General features: G+C 49.6%; 1 protein-coding gene across 4 annotated transcripts in view; it reads right to left on the bottom strand.

Moving 5' to 3' along the window:
• Positions 1-689: 689 nt before the first annotated feature.
• Positions 690-22,870, bottom strand: part of FHL3 (four and a half LIM domains 3) — a 31,045-nt gene continuing 8,864 nt past the window's right edge. For 2 of the 4 annotated variants that reach the window (XM_075173858.1, XM_075173859.1), the window contains exons 2-6: positions 5,392-5,573; positions 5,137-5,311; positions 4,326-4,495; positions 3,958-4,144; positions 690-2,700 (exon numbers count right to left, since the gene is read on the bottom strand). In XM_075173858.1, the coding sequence (XP_075029959.1) occupies positions 2,549-2,700; positions 3,958-4,144; positions 4,326-4,495; positions 5,137-5,311; positions 5,392-5,547 (840 nt within the window). In that variant the 5' untranslated portion in view covers positions 5,548-5,573 and the 3' untranslated portion in view covers positions 690-2,548. Of the gene's footprint in view, positions 2,701-3,957; positions 4,145-4,325; positions 4,496-5,136; positions 5,312-5,391; positions 5,577-22,870 lie in introns of those variants that run through there. The other 2 variants (XR_012677271.1, XM_075173857.1) reach the window with 2 other exon arrangements.

Here is a 22,870-nt window from a genome sequence, read left to right as displayed (position 1 = left end):
GCTGTTAGTAAATGTAAAGGAATCTGCAGAAAATAATTTCAGATGTTAGGGGAATAAATGGCTCCCCGGCTGATAAAAGTGAGTAATGAGCACGCACCGCTTCGGGGAAGGCTGCCAGAGGAGACCACTGTTACCTCAACTGGAGACTACAGCAACTTCCCCACCAAACCTCCTCCCAAGAGCCTACGTGTGCGGACCGAGGAGTACGTATCGCAGGGGGAAGGAAGCTTGTCTGCACAGCGGGATACGATTCGGTATCGCAGCGATCCAGACCAGCTCCCACGGCAGTGCAGCATCCTGGCTGCTGCTGAGCCCAACCCGACAGCCAGCCCGGAGGCATCGTGCGCATGCAGCACCGGCACCGGCTGCGTCCTGCTCAGGCCCATCCTGCAGAACAGCCTGCCCGGACAGACAGCAGGCATGGACAGACAGGCAGCCCTGGCACCAGGAACCCACCGCAGCCCCACAGCAGGAGGAGGGAGCTGCTGTTCCTCTGCCATAACCCACGGGACTGGTACAGCTGATGCTGGGCGTGTGGTTTGGGGAAGGGGAGGCATGAACACTGGGGGGATCAGCCGTCCCCAATATGGGATTAGGGGCGAGGACAAGGCTGAGCACAGAGCTGCAACACTGATTCAGACAGCACCCTGCCCTGTGCCTGCTGTTTGAGAAACACATGAGAGCAAGCATCACTAAAACGGTTTATTATATAAAGCCGTAGGAAATACACAGGCTGAGGTTTAGGACACTTCCTTCTAGAGACCGCTCTAAGCTCCTCAGAATAGCAAACACACAAACTCTGATTTGCCTGCACCAAAGCTTTCAAACGAGGGTTCAACAAGGATCTGAATACAGAGTTAATAACACTTCAACATGCATAACATTCTCTGTTCCTAAGTGAAGCCTGGGGCGGGGGGCTAGCCCCTTCATCCTGCAGTTGGTTACAAAATGACAATAGATATTCATGACAAAAGAGTACAAAAGGAAAAAAAAAAACATAAGAAGATGCTTTCAGAAAAATAGCTGTCTAAGCAGGAAAGCAGGGTCAGCATAAGTGCCCCAGCAAGACAGAAGCAAAAGGGATGCAGAGACAAGGCAGGCATGAGCACCCCACTGCAGAGGGGCCTTAGCGGGGCCCAGGCCAGCTCAGCCATTGGGCAAGGGTGGCTCGAGCCCTCGTGCGAGTCTGGGATGGCTCAGGATGTCCTGTTTTGCACAGTTGGGGCAACGCAGGGACTTGGGAGATGCAAAGCCCCTCCTCGGGGCAGCCCAGGTGCCACCTTTGCTTTGCTTCTGGGTGTGTCTGGGACAGCGAGGGACGAGTGTGGCCAGGGGAGCCGCTGCTCTCTGCCCGCCACAGGGGGGGACGCTCAGCCCTGGCAGGCGCAGGTTGTGGACACCCCGACTGCCCCCTCGGCTGACCTCCGCGCTGGAGCCCTGCGCTCCCGCAGACCCTCCCCTCAGCGCTCCCAGCAGCCACCGAGCACAGCCACAGCCTGTGGGCAACGCTCCCCGCCCCGAATTAAGGGAAGGTCTTTAGTGTTACCTGTGCTGCTGGCAGCTGGGCTCAGTAAGGCAGTCCCCGTCCCATGGTTCCCCAAGAGAGGGATGGAGCAGGAATAAAGCCCTCGGTGCTCTCAGCCTTCAGCACGCCCTTCTCTGGGGCTCAGCCAGGCGCATCTCAGGGGGGACCACCAGCAGGCCAATACCCACCAGCTCCAGCTCAGACACTGCAGAGGCAGCTGTGGGACATCACAGCACAGATGGACGGGAATGGGGCAGGGAAGTGGTGGGGGCAGAACGCCCTGTACCTGCGAGCAGTTTGAGCTCCTCATCCACATCTGAGTGAAGGCACCTCCACCAAAGGGTCTGGCCCACAAATGGTGAGGTGGCTACAGAAATCCGGAGGTGGATCCCATCTGGCAGGACACATGCTCTTCTTCTGGCAACTCCAGCCTGGTGCGTTCCAAACCTCACAAACGAGGCAGAGTGCGCGCTTCATGCCCGGGTCGAGCAGTGCCACAGGCCAGCCACGCGTATGGAAAAGGCTGCGCTGCAAAGCCATCCGCTACACAGGCCAGCACGGCCAAGCCACATGGACCAGGAGCTGCTGCCTTATATCACACAGAGCAAGGGAAGCATATGGGGAAAAGAGAAAAGTCAGCACTGTGCCAAGGGGAGCAAATACATGCTGCCAGCGTGCAGATCCAGCAGCCCAATGCTGAAGCTGCTGCTGCTGCCCTTTGCTCAGCTGGGGCCCTGGGCTCAGCTCGTGCCTGGTCAGACAGGAAGCAAAAGGAAAGAGTAAATAATGGGGATCTTGAAGCTCCTTTTTCAACTTTATTTAGCTTTGACTCTGCACAGAGCCATAGCATAGCGTACTCTAGCCTTCAGGGAGGGGCACAGGAACCCCTGGAACAGACCGCGGTTCGGGGTCAGCCCCCATCTCTTGTGCCTTGTGCCCTGCCCCTGAAATGTTGTTGGGAGTATCTGGCACAAAGACCCTGAAGAATAGAGAAAGCCCCTGCCCCACGGTGTCCTTGGAGGCTCATAGGTCGCTGCTGCAGTCGCGGCACAGGATCTCATCGTTGTCAGGGATGAAGCCCTTCCCGACCAGCGAGGTGTTGCAGCGGGCGCAGTTAAAGCAATTATGGTGCCAGTGACGGTCCTCAAAGGAGACATATTTACCACCGCCAAAGCCTACGGGAGGGACAGAGTGCAGTGTTAGAACCCCTGGGAAAGAAACTGGGACGAGCTTCCCACACAGACCGAGTCTTGGCCTGTTCGTTTCCGAGACAGGTCGTCACAGGCAGTGCTGCACTGTGGCACCCAAACACCCCCCAGTATCGAATACATCTGAAATACAAATTCCACTCTTGAGGGGAAGAGGACCAAGATGATTTCACATCAGATTTTGCAGGGTTGAGAACCTTGGACCAGAATCACCATTCTCTCCCCAGAGAGGTCCAGGAGCGGAGCTGCACCGTCACGCAGCTGTCTGTAGCTCCTGGCAGCAGTGCTTAGAGCAGCTCCTTCCAAGGACAGTGGTAGGGAAATGCTGGGAAGAGCCCTCCTGCCACCAGCCCAGGCCAGGGCTCCTGCAGAGGCTCCGCGGGCAGCTTCCTTCCTCTGCCGGCAGTGGTTGGACTTGCGGGCTGTGACCCACTTCTCCCTGGGACTGCGACAAACTGATAAGGACCAGATGGCAAGCGGGATGCCCGGGAGCTGCCCTGTCCTCAGCCAGAGTCATCCTCTGAGTCACGAGTTGATTCATGGCTTTGCTTGCCTTCCCAACAGCGAGAGACAAGAGTTGCAAAGGGAAAGGTCAAGTCGGGGAGGAGAGGGAGGAAGCCAGACCCTCTCAGGGGTTTCTGCAGAAGAGGAGCCCCTGCTTTCCCTGTCTTAGGCAGGTACGACAGGTCCAGACTCCCCTGCAGCAGTTGCTCCTCCAGCTATGGCTGGAAGTCTCCGGCTTTCCCTGTCTGTGAACAATCTTTCCACAGGACGTGGCAACCAGCCTCAAACAAGGCAAGCTAGAGACAGGAGATCACGCTGTGAGAGGTCATTTTGGGAGCCTTTACCCCCGGGCAGAACGAATTCCTCCCAAGGGGCACAGTTCGCTGCTTTGAAAGATGCAGATGAGGGGACACAAGTGGCCCTAGGACCACTGCAACAAAGAGATCTTCTCTCATAGGGTTCTTCAGAAAGCGGCTGCTGTTATTTCTGGGGGAGACGTGCCTGAGGGCACCTTGCACTCCCCAGCATTTGTCCCCAGGAGGCCTGAAATGCCTGCAGACACTTGAGCAAGCCTGCATGGTGGAGACATGTATGAGCATCATATACATGCACTCGAGGGGGCAGCTTCACCCAGAGAAGTCACCGCATGTCTGGAAACAAGGCAGGTAGGTCATGCCCTGCCCTGCGGAAGCGCCCTGTAACCAGGGCCATTCTGCTCACCTGTGATAGGCTTTGTGCAGGCACTGCACTTCTTGGCATAGAGGTTCCCAAAGCACTTGATGCAGTACGGGTTGTCGTCCTGGGAGGTGAACTGCTGGCCAGCCAGGGGGGTCTTGCAGCCTGTGCAGACGAAACACTCCTTGTGCCATGGCTCGTCCCGGTAAGTCACTCCTCCCTTGGTCAGGGTCTGCGGGAAGAGAGCGCACACTGGTGAGACATGGGCATGGGGAAATGGGCCGCAGCGCACAACCAGCGGCTAGCCAGGGTGCTGGCGCCTGAACCCTTCTCTGGTGGGGCTCAGACAGGAGTGGGGAACATGTCCCTGGATCAGAGAACTCAGGGGCTTTGGGCTGTCAGGCCAAACGTACCTTTTTACAACGAGTGCAGCGAGGAGCAAACTTGCTCTCATAACAGGGGACACAGTAATAATCCTTCTTGTCTGGGATGAAGGATCGTGACCCGATGGGCTGCTGGCAGCTGCTGCATATGAAGCAATGCTCATGCCAGGTTTGTCCGTTGTACTCCAGTTTACGGGATCCTGCAGAGAGCGCCATTCACAGTGTGACAGGAGGGAGCAGCACATGCACACACAGGGGACACAGGAGGCTGTGCAGGATAAACTGCAGTCTTGCACACCCAGCTCTGTGCCTGCCCTCCCCATGGCAGCGCGGGACCGCAGGCAGCTGGAGAGGGGACGCGCCAGGCCCACTCCACAGCCGCAAGCGGAGGGCTGCGGGAACATGCCCCCAGCACCAGCACACAGGCCGCGTCAGAGATGTCTGTTGTAACCTACATCTGAAGATGGTGCCAGAATGGCCGAGCAAAGACACTCCCCTGCCTCAGGCCATCTCCAGAGACGCTCACACACCTTCAGTCATTCCTGCTCTTCTCATCAGCACACACCAGAAAATGCCCAGGAAACCCTCTGTTATCTCCTCCCCAGCTCACTTCCCCAGGAAAAAGGGGAACAGACAGAGAGCTGCTGTGGTGATCACAGCTGGGGATCCTGCTGTCTTGCCAGACAAGCAAAGTGCCCGGCCCACTCTACGCAGTGACAGTGGGGCAGGAGAGCAGAAATTCAGCTCTCTTCCTTGCTGCCCTAGTGTTGGGTCTTGCAGCCCCGGCCAATGCTGCTGGGACCAGGAACAAAGTGCAGTGCTCAAGTCTGCCTGCTCCTACCTGGCATGACTGTCTTCTCGCAGGCAATGCATTTGGAGGAGAACTCGCTGCAGTAGCAGTCATTGCACAGCAGCTCCTCGCCTTGGCAGGTGAACGGCTCGTCGGCCAGAGAACGGTCACAGCGGAAGCAACGAAAACAGTGCTCGTGGTAATGGCGATCCTCGTAGTACAGCTCCTGGGGAGGACAGCCAAGATGAGGAGGGGACTGATTGCCCCAGGGAACCGCCCTGCCCGGCCGTGGGATCCCATACTCACTCTGCAGTCGTGGCCGATCAGCTCTTTGCACTCATCACAGGTGTTGGCAAAGTGGGCGTCATAGCAGGGGATGCAGTACGGGCCGTTATCCATCTGGATGTACTTGCGCCCATACAAGGACTCCTTGCAGTTGTCGCAGTCAAAGCACTCTGTCATGGTGCCAGTCTGAGGGCCTCCTTCACCTGCTAAGAGATCAGTGGAGATGCTGGGTCAGTATCAGCTTACACTGCCTGAGATGTCCCTGCACAGCCTGGCCATCTCCAGAGGACAAGGACTGCGAACCCCTGCACTGAGCCAACAAACAGCCGCTATCTGGACAGGACACAGACGTGAGCTGCTGCACCTGCTCTGTGGCTGTACGCACTTCCAAAAAAGCCTGCACACATTCAGGACCTGGGATGGATCTTGCTTCAGATGCATGATCTCTGCCACTCAGAGAAACCTAGACACGTAAGCATGCAGTTGAGCTTCTTACTGTCTGCCTTCTTGCTGGGAAGCAGAGTGTAAATGATGACCAAAAGAGAGAATTTTTTTGCATGAAAAGTTTTGATTTGGCTCTGAAAACAGGACTGTGCACAGGCTGTGTGCAAATCCACCGTCACATCAGAGAGCCAGCCACCTTGAGGGAGATCTGTCTGCCAAACAGCCCTTCAGAGACCCACACTCAGCCACCAGCATGGCCCTGGACCAACGGCAAGATTCTTCCTGATGGCCTGTGAGATGATGCTCTGCCTGACAGGGCTGTCAGCGTTTCAAATTCTGGAACTTCTCCAGAACTTTAAAGCAGCTGCTCCTCAGGGAAGCAGAAATCAAGCACCCCATGCTGTGCCCAGCTATGAAGCCACATCCCAGCAAACCGTTTTGCACATGTTGCTCCAACTACAAACGCTCTTCAGGGAGAAAGTGTTGCGGAGGGTGGATGTTTTACAAGCAATAGAGGTGTTGGGGTTTTGCACACAGGAGATCAAACGTCTCTCGTTGCCCCTTGTCTCCCTCTCAGACAAGAGGTTTGTGGAACTATTTTGCTTTCTTTGGAGCACTAATTCCAGAACAAGAGTATCTTCCTTCTGTTTGGTTTAACCTGGTTATTCCTAAATATGGAGTTTTCCACTTGCAAAATCACACCCTTCTTTAATACAGGTTGCTATCAAGTGTAGACAAGCCCATGGAATTACATCTGAGCAGTCAGCTGCAGAGTGCCACATGCTGCAATTTCTTCATGAACCCACCCACTTCAGAAAGAGCTATTACGGCTCAATCTACAGTTTAGCATTTAATGGGGCAGGGAGCTCACTGCCACTCTCTGCGCCTCCCTCCTCGCATGCTCCCCAGCCGCAGCGGCCGTCTCCCTTAGGCTGGGAGGCAGCCTCCAGGGCAGGAGCCGATCCAGACAGCTCTGACTCACGGCAGCGAGCTCCCCAGGGCTATTCTTGGTCAAGCCACACAGTCCCAGCTGTTGTCAAGCCTGGTATGTGCCGATAGGACTGCCGGTGAATAAATCTAGTGTTCCCACATGGCTACGTGACCAACAGAGGGGGAACAAAGTCCCTTTTCAGACACTCTCGTTACCCAGCTGCTGCCCTGGCCGTCCCCTGCTCCGCTGACCGCTCCATGCCCTCCAGCACGGCAGGCTGGTGCGCGTGGCTGCGGCTGCGGGAGCAGCTCCACAGCGTGCCCCTGCGAGCAGCGCGGGCTTGGGGCCACCACTCCGCCGAGCCTGTCCTCCAGAGCCCCAACCGGCAGCCCCAGACTCGCTGCCCGTGGAACAAGGCGGCCTGGGTTGGGCAATTGCCAGTCTGTTACTGGAGATGGGGCAGGCACTCGGGGCAGTTTGCACAGGACAGCCAGAGGGGTGCCAGGGCCAGGGAGCCGAAACGGACCTGCTATCCCAGCTCTGCCCCCAGCCTAGGCTGGCCCCCCAGTGCCCCCCCTCTGGGGCACCCCACGAGGTGCTCACCCGACCGGGCAGCAGCTCCCACGCCCCCCCGGCACCCCACACGGCTCCTGGCCGCTTTTCACCCACCACCTCCTCCTCTGCTGCCCCACTTGCCTGCACTCCCTGAAGTCACCTGGGACCTTTCTCTCTGGCAAAGAATGAAAATCAAATTAATAACCCTCCTCCTCCCAGCCCTGTTGAAGGGAACTTTCCAAGGTGTGTCTGTAATAAAAGTGCCTCTAATGAGCACTCCTACCCTGGGAGCTGCCATGTTTGCTCAATGGGCTGCGCTTTATCTCTGTGGTCCTGTAATATGGGGTCAGAAGACATCAGAAAATACGAGGGAAGGAAAAACAGCTTGATGGGAGAAGCCTTGGGTTCTACCGGTGACAGAGACTCAGCCTCCCGAGCACTGCTGCACCTGACCCAGACACTGTCCCTCTGTGAACCCCAGTCCCCAAACTCAAAACACGGGACAGCATTTCCCTGTGTCGCAGGGGCAGGAGGTGGGCATAAACCCACCCAGGACTGCTAGGGCTCTCACACCCCTGAACCACCCTGACAAGGCAAGTGCTGCTGCCTCGAGCACGCGCCATCCCCTGGCCCCGCACGTACCCTCAGGACCCGGTGCCAGCCACCAAATCACAAGAGAGCTACGGGGTGTGAGCACCAGCTCCACAGCAAGTGCTCAGGGCCGTGGCATGGCCAGCGCAAGCCCCCCTGGGGCAGCTGAGCTATCACCATGATCAAAACAGGGATTAAAAAAGAAAGTGACAGGACAGGAACTTTTCAACCCCAAATGCTGTTTGTCACCCAGGCCCCTGGCAGTGCCCGTCCTCCTCTCCTCCACCACTGAGGGCAGCTGGCACTCCCGAGCCCACCAGCTAGCCTTGTGCTGGCTGAAGCCCTCAGCCGGCACTCACCGGCAATACTGCAGGCAGCGCCGGCGGGTGCCCCGCCGCACCACTTTCACCGCAGGGTGCGCGACACGCAGCAGCCACATAAGAGGAACTGAAAACCATATAAACCCTCTGAAAATGATATACCGAGGAAGACCTTAAAGCAGCGTGCCATGCTTGCCTCTGCTTTGAGTAGTTTCTCCCCAAAGTCTACCTATGCCTGTTGCACGCTGTCTGAGCCAAGCTCCCGCTCTCCAGGCTGCGCAGTCCGAGCGGGCTGGCAGATGCACGGACTGCCAGCAGAGCAAGTCCCAAGAGCGTCACGTGGCTGAGAGTGCTATGAGAGCACAAGGGATCAGACTCCGCACTGCCTTTTCCACAGAAAAAAGAACAGGCCCAGGAAGTTTGCTCAGGGTTATTTGTATTAGATAAGCTGTTTGCTCACTTTGTTCCGGTCTCACATGCAGTGCTGGGCAGGGGTGTCAAAGCCCTATGCAACGCTAAAGCAAACTCTGCATCTTCGCCCCTGAGGACATGGCACTGCCAGAGACCAAGTTCATGGAGAAGAACAAGGTGGGGCAAAAGAAATAGAGTAAAACAAATAGTACAAGAGCCCACAATTCTTACTGTGATTGTAATGAGGAACCTGGGAATTGTCTCCGTTGATGAAGAAAAGAGGTAGAGTTTTAAAATGCATTAAAAAAAGCTTTAATTGAGGCTCAGATTTAGAAGGCACAACATAGGCAGTTACTATGTGTGCTAATTAACATGTGGCCATACTCTGCAGTCTGCACCACCCTGTAAACATTAGCTGTGTGCTAGGCTGATATAAGTAACACCTTCAAATACTAACCAAGGTGTTGCCCTAAAACGATGGGATTCCCGTTGCAAAGAGTGCTTGCTTGCCATCACCAGATGGCTGCGGTCCCTGTGGGACAAGGTCTACTGGAGCAGGTCCCTTGTATGTGGGGGTGGTGGAGCTGGATGTGGGGTATTCTCTCAGCTGTCTCGCTGGCTGTCTGAGGGCAAAAATAAACAACAGATATATGCCTGCCAGCTGCCTACCCTTTCCCTTTGACAGATATAGCTGTGCTCATGGAGGAAAGAAAGTTCAGTTCCTCTCCTGTGCCCATGAACAAACAGCTTTGGGAATAAGAGCTCCTCTCACAAACAACATTTAAAGTGCTCCAGGATGCAAATCTGATCAGTCTGGAACAGAGCTCAGAATAGCTTCACGTATGAGAAAGGTCAGCAATTTGTCAAGGACGCACAGCAGAGTCCACTTTCTAATTAGAGAGTAACATGCACCTAACACCACCCCCGTGTCATTGTCCGCAGCCACACAGCCGATGGCTTAGCAACAGCCCCAGGAGATTATTACATTAATTTTAGTGTCTATAAACTGGGACTGATTATGCAAAGGAGGCAGTACAGACTGTCCAGGGCCAGGTTTTCTACTACACACAATCTCTTAAGAGTTTAACCAGCTTTTTGAGACTATTCCTGCTACAATGAACTCTTTCAGTGAGAGGTCTTATGTATATGGTGAACCCATAACGCTGTGTAACTTCACACCAGTTTGCTGTTCGTTGTCAGGTCACAACCAGCTGCTCCCCAAAGTGATCCTAGAGCAACCCAAGGCAACCTAAGGCTATACCTAGGGAAACACTTAATCTTTCCAGGACACAGGAATAGACCTGCCTTTGACTGTCTGTCAGGTTCCTGCCTATTCTCATCTTCCCTGGGCTGCTCTGAGCACAGCTTGTGCAGTCACAGTTCACACCTAAACAGATATGCAGAAGAAAAAGCACAACCTCGCTGGGACAGGCGAGCGTTCCCCATGTAAGGATGAAACCGTCCAGGGAAAAGGCTTTGGAAGATGGTCCTCAACATGCTCCAAGGTCAGAAGAGGAGAAGAACGCTTTTTGTTCCTGTTGGCTTTCCAGAACCATTATGGGTCCTGGAATCTGCGTGAAATTGTTTCTGCCTGCTGCCGACCCTAAAAGGGAAACCAGCTGCTTGCTCTGAGGAGCAGGTCCAGCCCCTCCGTTAGGCTGGGAACGTTTTCAGTCCGCCTTTCCTGACATGGCTTCTGCAGATCCGCTCAGGGTCACTGCGTGCCCCAGCCAGGGCTGGCACGGCCAGCCCAGGCTCTCCGGGGCAGCGGGGACCAGCTCCCTGGGGCACCGTGCGGGTTTCTCTGCACCTCCTCACGCTGCTGCCTCTGTCTGTACCCTCTTGCTCTGCTCCCAAACCCGTGAGCACGGCTGTAGACCTGGTGCAGTGGAAACAATGTCCCCCATCTGCTGCTGTTAAAGGAGATGCTGCTTTTGGGTGAGAGGTTAGAGGCAGCTTGCCAGAAGGTGCTGAGTGTTTCATCAGGGTAACCCAGCCAGACCCAGCTTGCACGGAGCACCCTCAGGAGCGGTGTTGCATCAAGCCTTCACCCGCCTGCTCGTAGCACCACTGAGTCACTTCCTGCCCTTGGATCTCGCCTCCGAGCTGCCTTCCAGCCTCAGCCTCCCCACCGCCAGCTCAGAAATCTCAAGTATGAAGGGCTGCTCCAGGGGACTCTGGCACAGTGAAGAGCAGAGTCCTTGCAGGGACCATCAGCACAGCCACAGACCTCACTTGGCAGCTCCCCCATCACCAGCACAACGGGAGGACGCTGCAGGTCAATTCTCCAACACCTAGGGAAAATTTGGTTCTTGCCAATTGGCCTCAGAGGAGGCAGGAGACAAATGAAACAGCTAGGTGCAAGGCCATACAGCCCCCACCTGCACCACTGGGATGTTGTGCTTACACACATCGGCATATGCTGAACTCTGCTGAGCAAGCTGTACTGCAGTCGCTTCCCCAAGCATGGGCAGACCAACCTCCTGCCCAGGGCAGTCACAGGGCTCTGCAACAGATTTAGCAAAATGGCTGGCACAGTTGTAAGGAAACACCCTGCATTTCAAATGAAATAACTGCTGTCAGAATCACCCTTGCTCAGCAAGGTAGGCAGCTTCCTGAAAATGCCCATAACTTTGAGAGGAAGAAGTAGCAGAAACTGTTAAAGTATCTGACAAGTCACAAGGTAGACCTAGATTGTTGCACGATTTTAATAGTCTTAGAATGGCAAATTGAGGGTTTCAGAAGAGATCTCTGAGGTGCCTTCCATCCAGAGAGCAAAACCACATCACATGGACTCCTCCTGACAGCTCCGCATACAGGTCAAGATAAGTGCTAAAAGCACAACTGTCCCACGAATGTCTGATCTTACCCTTAAACTGAGAAAATCCCACCTGATGTCAGCCCACAGCCTGCCCAGAGGCGCCCTGCAGGAAGCACTGCACTGTTTGCACAGCCGCGACTGAGACATCACACCCGGTCCAAGGTGAGCAACGGCAAATGCCTGCAGTGCAGGGCATGGCCACCGCTGCTGGGCTGGACTCGCGTGAGGTCCCAGCAGCATGGGCAGAGGCACAGGCACACCAAAGCTGAGCGGTGCCTTCGCACGCAGCACTGCCTGCATGGAGCAAGAGGGTGCCAGGAGAGTGCTGCTAAGGGCAGGTACACGGAGCCCAGTCCTACCCAAAAGCTGCCCGCAGAGAGGAGAGGCTGAAGAGTGAGGTTACAAGTGCAATGAGAGCACTGGAAGACCTAATTAATAGAGACAAACCCCGACTCTGGTAAGCGCAGTAAGAGGTGCCCTCTGCCTCAAACAACAGGCTGACACACAGGATGAGAAACAGGAAGCATCTTTATCACTTTATACGTTAGTGACATGGCACAATATGTATGCTAATATTTATTTTCTGTACCAGTATTATTCTGCAGAGGAGGAGGTAACGGGATGCATTTCCAGGAGGCACCATCTCCAGGAGACCAGGCTCACTTTCACGCTTTCTTATACCACCAGCAATGCTGATTCTGGGAGGAAAATGACTACTGATGCCTGGTCTAAGGACCTGCTGAATTCTGCCAGACCAGATATACTCAAAAGATATGGAAAGCTGCAATGATTTTTTAAAGTTTAAATTAAATTTTTGAATTACCATAAATGATTGGTCAGGTGTCTCAGGAAGGCCAACAAATGTTAGAGAGTCCATACGCAGAGAAATCTCGACACCTCCATGCCGTGAGCTGTTGTGCCTGCAGACTGGGGGCGCGGGGCTGTCAGGAAGTTCAGGGTCCTAAGGAACTCCAAAACTCTGCTCTGGTTTCAAAACACCAATGAGTTCATAGACCTTTTTCCTCTAGTACTAAATTCCTCATTCTTTCTCCTAAGATAAGGAAACATAAAACAAAACTTTTCCTATGCGAAAAGGAAACCTGCTGCTAATAAGTCAGGCTCTCACAAGGCAGCATCCCCATAGAAGGTAATGGGACAAAGCTCTAAGCCAGTATTTGTGCACACTGGGACTTTTGTCCCTTCTCTACCCTTTAAAGAAAGAATCTCTTTTTAATGAGGCCGCAGTTGCAGGGGAATCCAATTTTCCACGCTACAGTGGAAAACTAGGCGGGTTTGCCCATCTGAGATTCAAATTGTCATTTCTTGTGGCCAAGACCTTGCTTTGCATTTGGTTTTCAGCTACTTCTGTCCGTTTCCTTCCCACATCCTTCCTATCCCAGCAGGTCCCCTGAATCCAGCTGTGAGCTGAAGCACCCACACGGTGAGCATGAAGATATGTGGTTTGGAGGAAAAGAAACAGAAGATTTATTCAAACACCACCAGTGAGAAATGCCAGGCTTCCCATGGGTGCCTGTCTTCACCATGTCTACCCACCTTCCAAAACCCCAACAGAGGGACAGCAGAATGCAGGCTGACAAGGAGAAAGGCAACACACAATTCAGCTCTTGCTCTAGACTTATTTTCTTCAGGGAAAGTTAATTCTACCAGGGTCAGAGAAAGAAGCTTAAAAGTCCCTACTATGCAACCATAAAATGAAAAATTCTGCTCAGGAAGAAAGGAGGGAACAATTTCAGAGTTAAAAATTTATTACTAAACACCTGTAAGGGTTAGTTAACTATTTCAGGTTCTGAACAAAACCCTCCCTCTTCAAAGGGCAGTTTGGACTGAGGGTGCAGCTAACAGCACCAGAGCTGTTAGGACACATTCAGAACAAGCAGCCTGTGTCATCCTGCTGACATTAAAACTAAATGTTTGCTCAAGAGATCAGCTGTTAATCTTATTCAAAATGTACACAAAGTAAGCAAATTCTGCGCGCTCAACAGGAAGTCAGGAATTGAAACCATTTGGGCAGTTTGGACGTGTCATGATTCAGACAGACCACTTAACTGAAGGAGGAAGTCCAAAAGCAGAGGAGTAAGTACGAACACATCAGAAACTTCTCCCCAGCCAAATTAAGTCCCTTTTACCAGATGGTTAAGAAACCTGTGGCTTAAAAATGTACCAGAAGAGATTCTTGCTGGACTCTGAAGATGCTTGGGAGAAGACAGAGAGACAGCCCAGCCCATTGCTCCACATCGCAGGTACCTTCCCCTGCCATGTGCAACACTGACCAAGCAGGAGCCTGCTGGCAGCAATACCTTGCACCAAGCAAGCCTGCTACTGAAGCTCATAACTGGCTGCAGGGCAGCAGCTGCAGACATGGCCAGGGTGACCATAATAGGAAGAAAGATGCTGGAGCCAAGTTTCAGGGAGTGTGACTGATCACAGGAGCTTCGGTGTGATCAGAGGAGCGGGAGTCACAGTCCAGGGAAACGGCTGCTCATATCAATTCTTAAAAAGGAGCAAGGAACAAGCGTGCAATTGCTTTCTGAACTCCTGCTCCCTTCTCCTCTCAAGCACGTTAGTCATCCCGTTTAAGAGAGAAGGACACACTCCCGTTCAATTATGGTAACAGTGATATCAAAAACATTGGAGTGCATACTGAAAGTGAGTGCACACAACCTGCAGGCTTTCCTCGTTCGTGACAGCTGGTGGGCATAACACCAGCCCTGCAGCAGCACTTCCAGTGCCATTGCAGAGAGTCTGCCAGTGTTGGACTGCACCATCAGCTCACACTACATCCCCAACATGGGAACATACACAATTCCCATCTGCTTGTGGTGCCTCAGCCCCAACAGCCCTGGCAAAAAAGCCATCAGCTAGTGGGTGCTTGACAAATCACATCATGAGAGTCTGCCAATGTCAAATCCACAAATTCCCTTACTTTTCCTCTTTCAACTAGAAAATTGGGCAAGAATGAGGAATTTACTGCTTGTGCAGGGCTGAATAGGCCTTTCAGACATACTGAGCAGGCTGTACATGAACCATCATCCTACTGGCAACAAACAGTAATGCAAGAACACAAAACAAACCCTAAAGATAGTCATCAACCATATAAAACAAATTAATGGGCAGTGGCTGGCCTCCAGGCCCCAGGTTTCACACAGGTCTAGGCAGAAGCTAATCTGGACAGCAAAATGCCTGTTGCTTAGAAGTGGTATAATTTATCTGTAAACCCGTGTCTCTATGAAGTGATGGACAAGAAAAGGTGGTGGGAAGGGTTCATAACTGGATGAGGTTTTGTCAAGGAAGTCACGAAGAGAGTATATATAAATCTACATGAAACTACAAATTGGTAGATAAGGTGGCTTCATGTTACCTGCCTGTCATAGCATATGTTTTCTTGTTCTGTGTGCTACAGCCTCGTAATACCACACATAATTGCAATTACCACCTCACATGAGGTACAGGGCCCCTGAATGAAGTCAGTATTCTCCAGAAACAAACATATGACAAAGATCAAATGGGCAAACGCATCCATGCCCCAAACTCAAAACACAGAACTCTGTTGCACAGAGCCTAGGATGCCCTAAACCTTCCAAATGCAGAAACCCAGTGAGATCTTTATAACGCCCTGGCTATTACAGAAAGAAAACGGGAGTCCCAAAGAATAAGCATGTTGTGAGGATTATAATCTAGCAATGAAAGTTTAATTTTGGACCAAATTGATTTATGCCTATGTAATCCAGCAAAGGTGGCCCATAGCCTTATAAATGCCTAACTGCTTATCCAACTGCACAAACCCAGGACTACGGCAATAGTGTTTCAAAATCTCTTTGCCCCATGAAATAATGGTCCTATCTAGTACACTAGAATTCAAACATGAAAGCATGACAGGAAATGACTAACTGCACACTGAGGCCAACTTACCTTCATCTTAGATCTGCTCAGCACACAAGAATCTTGCAATTCAAACAGACATCACAGCCTATATGCAGAAAAAATCTGACTGCTCTAGTTGCTAGTTCTTGGGGTCTGTGCATCTCAGTACAGATATCATTGCAAAACAATGGAATTCCACTCTATTTCCCTGAAGTTCTCTTACAATTCTAGCCTTATGCTGTAGCTTTCACTTTTCTTTCCCCTAGAGGCAGCTGTTTTTTAAATTGAGGATGAAGCCAATAATTTAAGTTGTGTTTACAAAGCTTTTTGTAGTCCCTGAATAAAAGGTACTTAGGAGATTATACCTCTATTTCGCACATAAAGTCAATCAAGGGGCTGCTTCAAGCTTGCTTCTCAACAAGCATGCACGTGAGCTTGTGGACAGGCTGCAGGGGATGGATGCAGTGACAGTGCGCATGTTTTGTGCTCACATGCTGAAAAGCAAACCTGCATGGTCTGAGCCCAAACCCTTATTAACTGTCTTCTCCAGAAAGCCTGGCAGCTCTTTTGCTGATTAAGGCTCTGCTCAAAGTCAGTTTTTTTTAATAAACAAAGTAACTTTGACTTATGGTAGCAGGAAAAGACATATAAACTAGACATGTTTTATTTAATGCGTGCCTATTACTTAAAGGGCAAAGTGAATTTTTTCACCAAATTTGGTCAAAGTATTCCCTTTTCCGATTTGATTCTTTTGTCTCCCAAACATGAGCATTCGTAGTTGGTTTCTTGCATATATTGCATATAAGCAGATATACTGACTGAGAAAGGTAACCTGCATTGTAGCCCTGGCGGTTTTGTGCCTTTTGGGGCTCTCCACCCGCATGCAAAATCAGCAGAGTGAAGAGAAAGCCAGGAAGGTGACAGGGGAGACACAAGCTCTTGCCCGGCAGCCTCTCTCTCTCCCATCGTGCCGATCACTAACCGTGGGCCTCTCCACCCATGCTGGCTATTTGCACAAGAAGTAAGGACAGTCTCCATCTGAAGTACTTTTTACAGCTGCTGGTGTCCCTTGCAAGCAAAGGCAATTTCAGCTTTGTAGCCCGCAGCATGTGAGCAGCTTCTAAATCTGGGGAAGGACTGAATCCTGGCAAAGACAAATTGTCTCGGGTTACCGTCCCGAGAACTGCTTGCCTGTGGTCCGAAACAAAACTAAGATTGTTTGTTGCCTGGGAGATGCTGTACGTGCCAGCTGCAACCCTCCTGAAAAAAGGTAGGGCTCTGCAAGGACAGCATAGCTGAGCACTCCAGAGTACAGGAGAGTACAGAACCGGGACAGACAGCGATCGTTGAGAGGAAGATAACCTCTTCTTTTAGCCACTGCCTTGCCAACATGGAAGTGGAACAAGTTCTATTCTTCTGTGGCTGAAGATTTCTCTGCTAGGTGATCTGGTCATCAGGTGTCATTTACTTTTACTATACAGAGCTGGTTATCTTCAAATCAATCTCCCTGTTAAAGCATTTCTCACTGGCAGCTTTAAAAACTACTCTTAGGTACCACACTATTATTCTATTTCAAATAATAGAAGCCATCACTTGTAATTGTCACATATTTTACATCAAATCGCTAAGAAGTAATTCCTTACAAGCACTAAGAAGAAATTTGCAAGATGCAACATGCTTTCCAATTTCTGCCATGCTGTGCTGCCACACTGAGATAGAGAGTCTTTGGTGGTACCCATGAAAGGGAAAAGTGGTGCCACATCCAAAAGACTAAGTGGAAATAGCTATTTTAAGGGGCGCAAATGCTCACAAAATTTATGAATGCCTTTATATCACGCGGCTACACCTTGAGTTTCCAACATCCATGCCCCTGCCTGCTGGACGTGTTGTCTCTGAACTAGTGCTGCTGCTCACCACGCTGGCAGCACTTCAGACTGGGCAACATGGAGCACTGCGGCGGCACGGTAAAGCACATGTGCTGACTGTGCCTAAAACCTCATAAAGAGAGGAAAACTGCTCCTTTACAGAAAAAAAACCCACGTGAACAGAAACGAAGTAACAGCATTAGAGAGCCCCTGATCCAGGTCTGTGGCTCAGTTACAGAACCTCATTCTCTCATTCAAATCTGAGATTTACAAGGAAACCTACATGAAACAGACCTGTCACAGACTGAAAAGGAACGAAAAGGTCAGAATTTTAACTAACCGAGGCTCCTCTCATGACGACTTTCAGGTAAAGACCAAGAAGAGTTGATGTTTCAGCCCCTGAAGCAGCAGATATGAAGCGATGCCCCATTTCTTTGCTGCAGAGAAGATGCTCCACACTCATTCACTGAAGGAAGCAACAGCAACCTGCTCTCTGACTAGGTTGAAAGATTTTCCAAAGCTGCTTACATGCTCAGGCAGTTCAAGGATCTTGGGCTTCACTGCAACAAGACACCACCAATGCCCTAATAACCCCCTCTCTGTTCTCCTAAACGACCAGAACAAAAATGCTCTATTTACAAGCTATTTGTCCCAAATTGGCAAACCCCTGGAAACAAAAACCGAGACCAGTTCTCTGTTACCTTGCATTGCTGAATGTGATGGACCGGCGTAAAACCCAACAGTCTGAACGGCAGCAGCACCGTAAGCAGCAGCGTGAGGGTGGCTCTCCCAGTGACTCACACCGCAGACAGTTGGAGCAGGTGCGACCAGCAAGAGACTCTCGCTAGTAAATCATCACTTCACTAGCAAAACACTCAACTGCTTGCCCAGAAACAAAAGCAGTCACATCATAAACCAGAGGGTGACATCAGCACAGGGATTGCATTTCCTACAGAGGTTTGAATGTCATTACTTATAACTGGAAATTGGACACTTACAAGTCAAGTTACTCTAAATTTTTGTAAGAGACATAAGAATTCTGATTCCAATTTTGTGTAGATATATTTCACTTCCAAATCCTTGCTATTTCTCAATGTCACGATGACAGGAAAAAAAAGAGAACATGCAAAAATCCTAACAGAAAGTGAAAAGCTAATGAACATCATTATCAGCCTGACTTACCAAGTCAGGTGCTAATGAAGTGAGCAGCAGAACCCACTGATTTCCACTGGAAAGGGTCAGTGTTACTCAAACAGCATGATCTACTTGGGGCCCAGTTATTCAAAATCTCTGGATTGCCCTCTTCTAATCTTATTCAAAGTTACGCTCAGCACCTTCTTCTAAAATTAAAACTCAAAGCTACCAACGATCTGAAAGCACTTATTTCATCATTCCTTAGTTGAGTCATTGTTTCACAGAGTATGAAGCATGATATAGTCCATCCACATGGTCTAACACCTTCACCGACCTGAAGCGCATACGGGATTTTCCACACACAGCTCTTCAGGCTCTCCAAAAGCAACACGTCCAAGACTTCTATACAAGTGCAATGGGCCACATTTAATCTTCCTGTGAGTTACATGCTGTTTGCACAGGGTTGAGAAATACTAGACATAAAACTTCTCTTGGCTGAGTTACATGCAACACAGTTGTACTTTTTGCTATTAATGACTCTTTAGTAAGTACCACTATTACTCTATATATTCCAGAACCCTCTGAGTTAGGCATCGCAGCAATTTTCTTGATATCAAGTGTTCACTGAGTTAAAGGTAGCCACTGAAATGCCTTAAAATTTAAATGCTGACTTTTCTATTTGAAAATTTCCATGTGCTGAGAAAAGAGGCAGATGAGAATAACTAATGCACTTTTAAGGACACAAACTAAAGATTAGTTTCTTTACTTGGAAAGTAGTTTAGCTCCCTGAGTCCCTACTGCAACTAACACAAATATCTATGATGATCCAGTGCAAGACCATAAATGCAAGAGCGCTCAGTTTCCACAGATCTGACATCCCGTACCTCTCACAGGATTGTTGCTTCCTCAGTTCCCTAACAGCTGTCACCAGCAAAAACATTATTTACCCTTTTAACACCTGCAAGGCAGGGAGTCATTTTATCTCCCTCCTGGGATTTGCACCTCAGAGGGTTTTGGCACAAGGCAAGCCTGGCATAACTAAAAATGGAACCAAGATCCAAGTCCCTGTCCATCTTTCTTCTCCTTCTGAGATGCAGCACATGTCCCCGTCAGCCTGGAAACTGTGACACCCACTAATGCATGTTATAGATCTACATCCAAATAGATTCCACAAACTGAACTCTCTGTGAGAAGCAGGGGGAAAAGGAAGGAAGAGAAGAAAGAGAAGGACATGATCTTTAAGTCCCTTCCAATCCAAACCATTCTATGTAAACTGCACAATACTGTGCAGTTACAAAGTACAGTTAATCCAGACTCCAGATCTTTCGACCAAGTAACACCATGCCTTTGCTAGTCGCTCCTACTATTTAAACCTTGGGCTTTAAAAGTGAGCACGCTGAGCTAGAAGGTGGCACTGGAGTAGTGCAGCACCAGGAGTTATGCACCAGTTCAAACTGTGTTAGTTCTTAAGGATAGAAAAAAACCATGTTTTCTTTAAATGAGGGCAGTGGAATTCCAAGGTGAGGTCAAAAGCCTGGCAAAAGTCAGCAGTTTAGGCTAGTACGTAGGATCATTATGCTGACAAAAATAGTCCTTGCACTCAGAGACAGTTCAGGATCTACTTTTTTTGTTGCTGTTCTTTCTTCACCATCTTCACATCCTAAGCAGTATCTGGGAATACTGCCATCAGATGTGGACCTCAGAGAGGAATTTTTGTCTTCAACCATGCTGAAGTTAGGCCTTTCAGATAGACATTTTATATTATTATTCAGTTTCTTTTGTTTCATTAGAAGAGCCTTAAAACCAGACATTTTTAATCAGCAGTACTGAGTTAGCATACACGCTGTTTTAGTGGAAAATGGCACGACCTGCAGCCACACAGATCTGAACTACAAGAGAAATTACCTAACCTCTGATACACGCATGTGAGGGAAATCCTGTGGGCTTCGATCATTCAAGAAATAAGGTTGCTTTACAGTTACAGGAACAACAGGTGTTCAGAATGGGCTCTAAACTAGTAAGATACAGTCTGAAAATCAACTGCTAATTGTTTTTATAATTTGCATTTTATATTAAAAAGCCTCCCAAAGACCTCAGGAGGCAGAGCTCAGCCTGGAAAGGATTTTTATGGTTACACTGTAAACCCACAGAAAGCAGGGATCTAGAACGGAAACAGTTCATTACAGCTAAAATACTGATCCTGGGTTCTGCATGAAACAGCTGGGATTATTTCTCCAGTTAAGCAAATTCCTGTTACTGAAACCCACTCTGATATTTAAAGAAATTTGGAGAAGATGCTGAGTAGTCACTGTTCTTCCCAGATAACCAGATCGGAACCATATTAATTGATGAATTTTTAAGTGAACACTTGAAATTTGCATAAACAAATTCAAAATATCAAGGTCATACTTACATTCCGGGGTAATAATTAAATATTTAATATCTTCTTGTTCCAGTATTTTAGGTTTTTCTATGCACCAAAATATTTAGTCACGTAAAAACCATCTGTAGCAGCTGGAAGACATTCATTTGGCCCACTAAGATTCATTAGTTTAAAAATACATAAATAGTGTTCATTTTATTTCCAAAAAACTAACACTGCTGCTTTCAGCTCTATTAGGGTGCTTAGTGAATAATGCTTATGCAATGTTCTCAGCAGGAGGTATCAGATGCCACAGTTTCACAAATGCATACAAATATCTGTTAACTAAAACAAGTCTTGTATTTAGGTTAATGCTCTTCTGCACTGACTAACTCAAGTCATTATTCACAGCAATATGAAAACCAGCTTGCAAATAGTTCAATCCCTATTTTTATTCTTTCTCCTGTGCTCCCAAATTCCCAGTCCTGAAATCTACTTTTAAAAATTACTGATGAAAAGAAATTTCTCTTCACAACTGGGATTCAGATACCTGTGTTAAAGAATTACAAAACATAAGCCTCCATGCATGCTGTTTCTCTCCCAGAAGTTCCTGCATCATCTTAATACAGCTTTTTAAAAATCAAGTAAACAAGAGGCACAGCTGAGATTGTAAAAAAGAGTTGAATTTGGCTTAGTATCCATAGGGATCACTTTTCTGGCCAACAGTTTGCAAAGGGTTATTTATTGGCTAGCCATTTTTCTTTTGCTGGAAGATGCTGAGGTTTTAGCAAAGTTTCTGCAGAGTATGCAACAGTATTCAGCATTTGCTCAGCTACTGAGTTAAATCATTGCAGCTCTCCGATGACTTGAAGATTATGGGTGTAGGAAAAGGGAATGCTCGAGAGGGGAACTTTCAGCAGTCACCACCAAACTGCGGTTAAAACAGACACCAATGACTCTATTCAGTTCCCAAACCTCAGACAGTTTCCATTTTCTCAATAACAAAGCATTTTTGTGGAATGAGGTAACAGCCTCCATCTGCCAGGTCTAACTCTCCACTAAGATTTCTCAAGAGCGTGGCTGAACGAGGGCTAGCCAGCTGAGCCGGAGACGGCTGCAAAAGGCAGGAGTCCCTTACGCCTGGGAAACAAGGGGACAAAGCTGCAAAAGGACAGACGTGGAGAGGAGCCTCTTTGGGACCATCACACAAGTTCTCCTGGGAGTTTGCATCAAAAGTAGCCTCAAGTGAGCTCCAACTGGTGCACAGCTGGAGAGTGCAAAAGGCCAAGGAAAGAGTGAGACTTTCCACTAAGGATGGACCGGAACAGGTAGGAAGGAGCAGAAGACAAATGGATGCCACAGGTTCAGTGTTCAGCAATCCATCATAAAAGTGTCACGAGTACAGAGCAGTATGATTTAGAAGTGAACACAGGTCTGCAAGCACACGCTGCGAGATGCACAGTGCAAACGGGAACACAGACACGCTGCTCCCCAGAGGACAGCACAGCTCGTGGGACCGGCCACTCAAGCTGGATATACCCTTCCACACCTCAAATGCTGTATATCTGAGCCAGAGCAGCTACAGCCTCAGAACAGAGGCTGGGAGGGTTTTTGGTTTTGTTCTTGCCTTGTTGTATTTGGCAGCCTGTATCTTGGCCTCTCAGTTCCAGGGATGCTGAGCACCTATCCATTCTTTTGATTTCCGGCAAAGCCAGCTCAGTTCCTCTGAAAAGCACACCATTCATTTAGATTCAGATGAAGATTCTGCCTCCTGTCAGGACCCCCACACCCGACTCTTGCCTCCCTCCAAAAGCAGCCACTTGTTAGTCAGCTCCATTGCAATTCTGAGACTCAGCTCCAGGTTTAACATATATCAACTGCCTGCTCTACCAAGGATGAGCAAAACAGTACACCACAACCCCAGGCTCACTCATGCAAATAAAGGTAAAAACCTTGGAACAGCATGGAGAGATGAGGCCAGCTGGAAAGAGCTTGGAGAAAAAGGTGGCTATGCAGCACACAACATCAGGAAAGGAACTTTATGGTGTATGTGAGTCTTCTGATGTATTTTTTGTTCCTGCATACATAAATCTTTAAAAAGCAATGCAGAAAATTCTCCAGGACACTGGAACAACTGGTGCCAATGGACAACTTGCAACTCGGGCAGGTCAGAACATACAGAAT

This window comes from Calonectris borealis, chromosome 25 (genome assembly GCF_964195595.1).
Source record: "Calonectris borealis chromosome 25, bCalBor7.hap1.2, whole genome shotgun sequence".
Lineage (NCBI taxonomy): Eukaryota > Metazoa > Chordata > Aves > Procellariiformes > Procellariidae > Calonectris > Calonectris borealis.
Note: the sequence above shows the minus strand (reverse complement) of the source record. Positions and strands in the feature narration are given on the sequence as shown.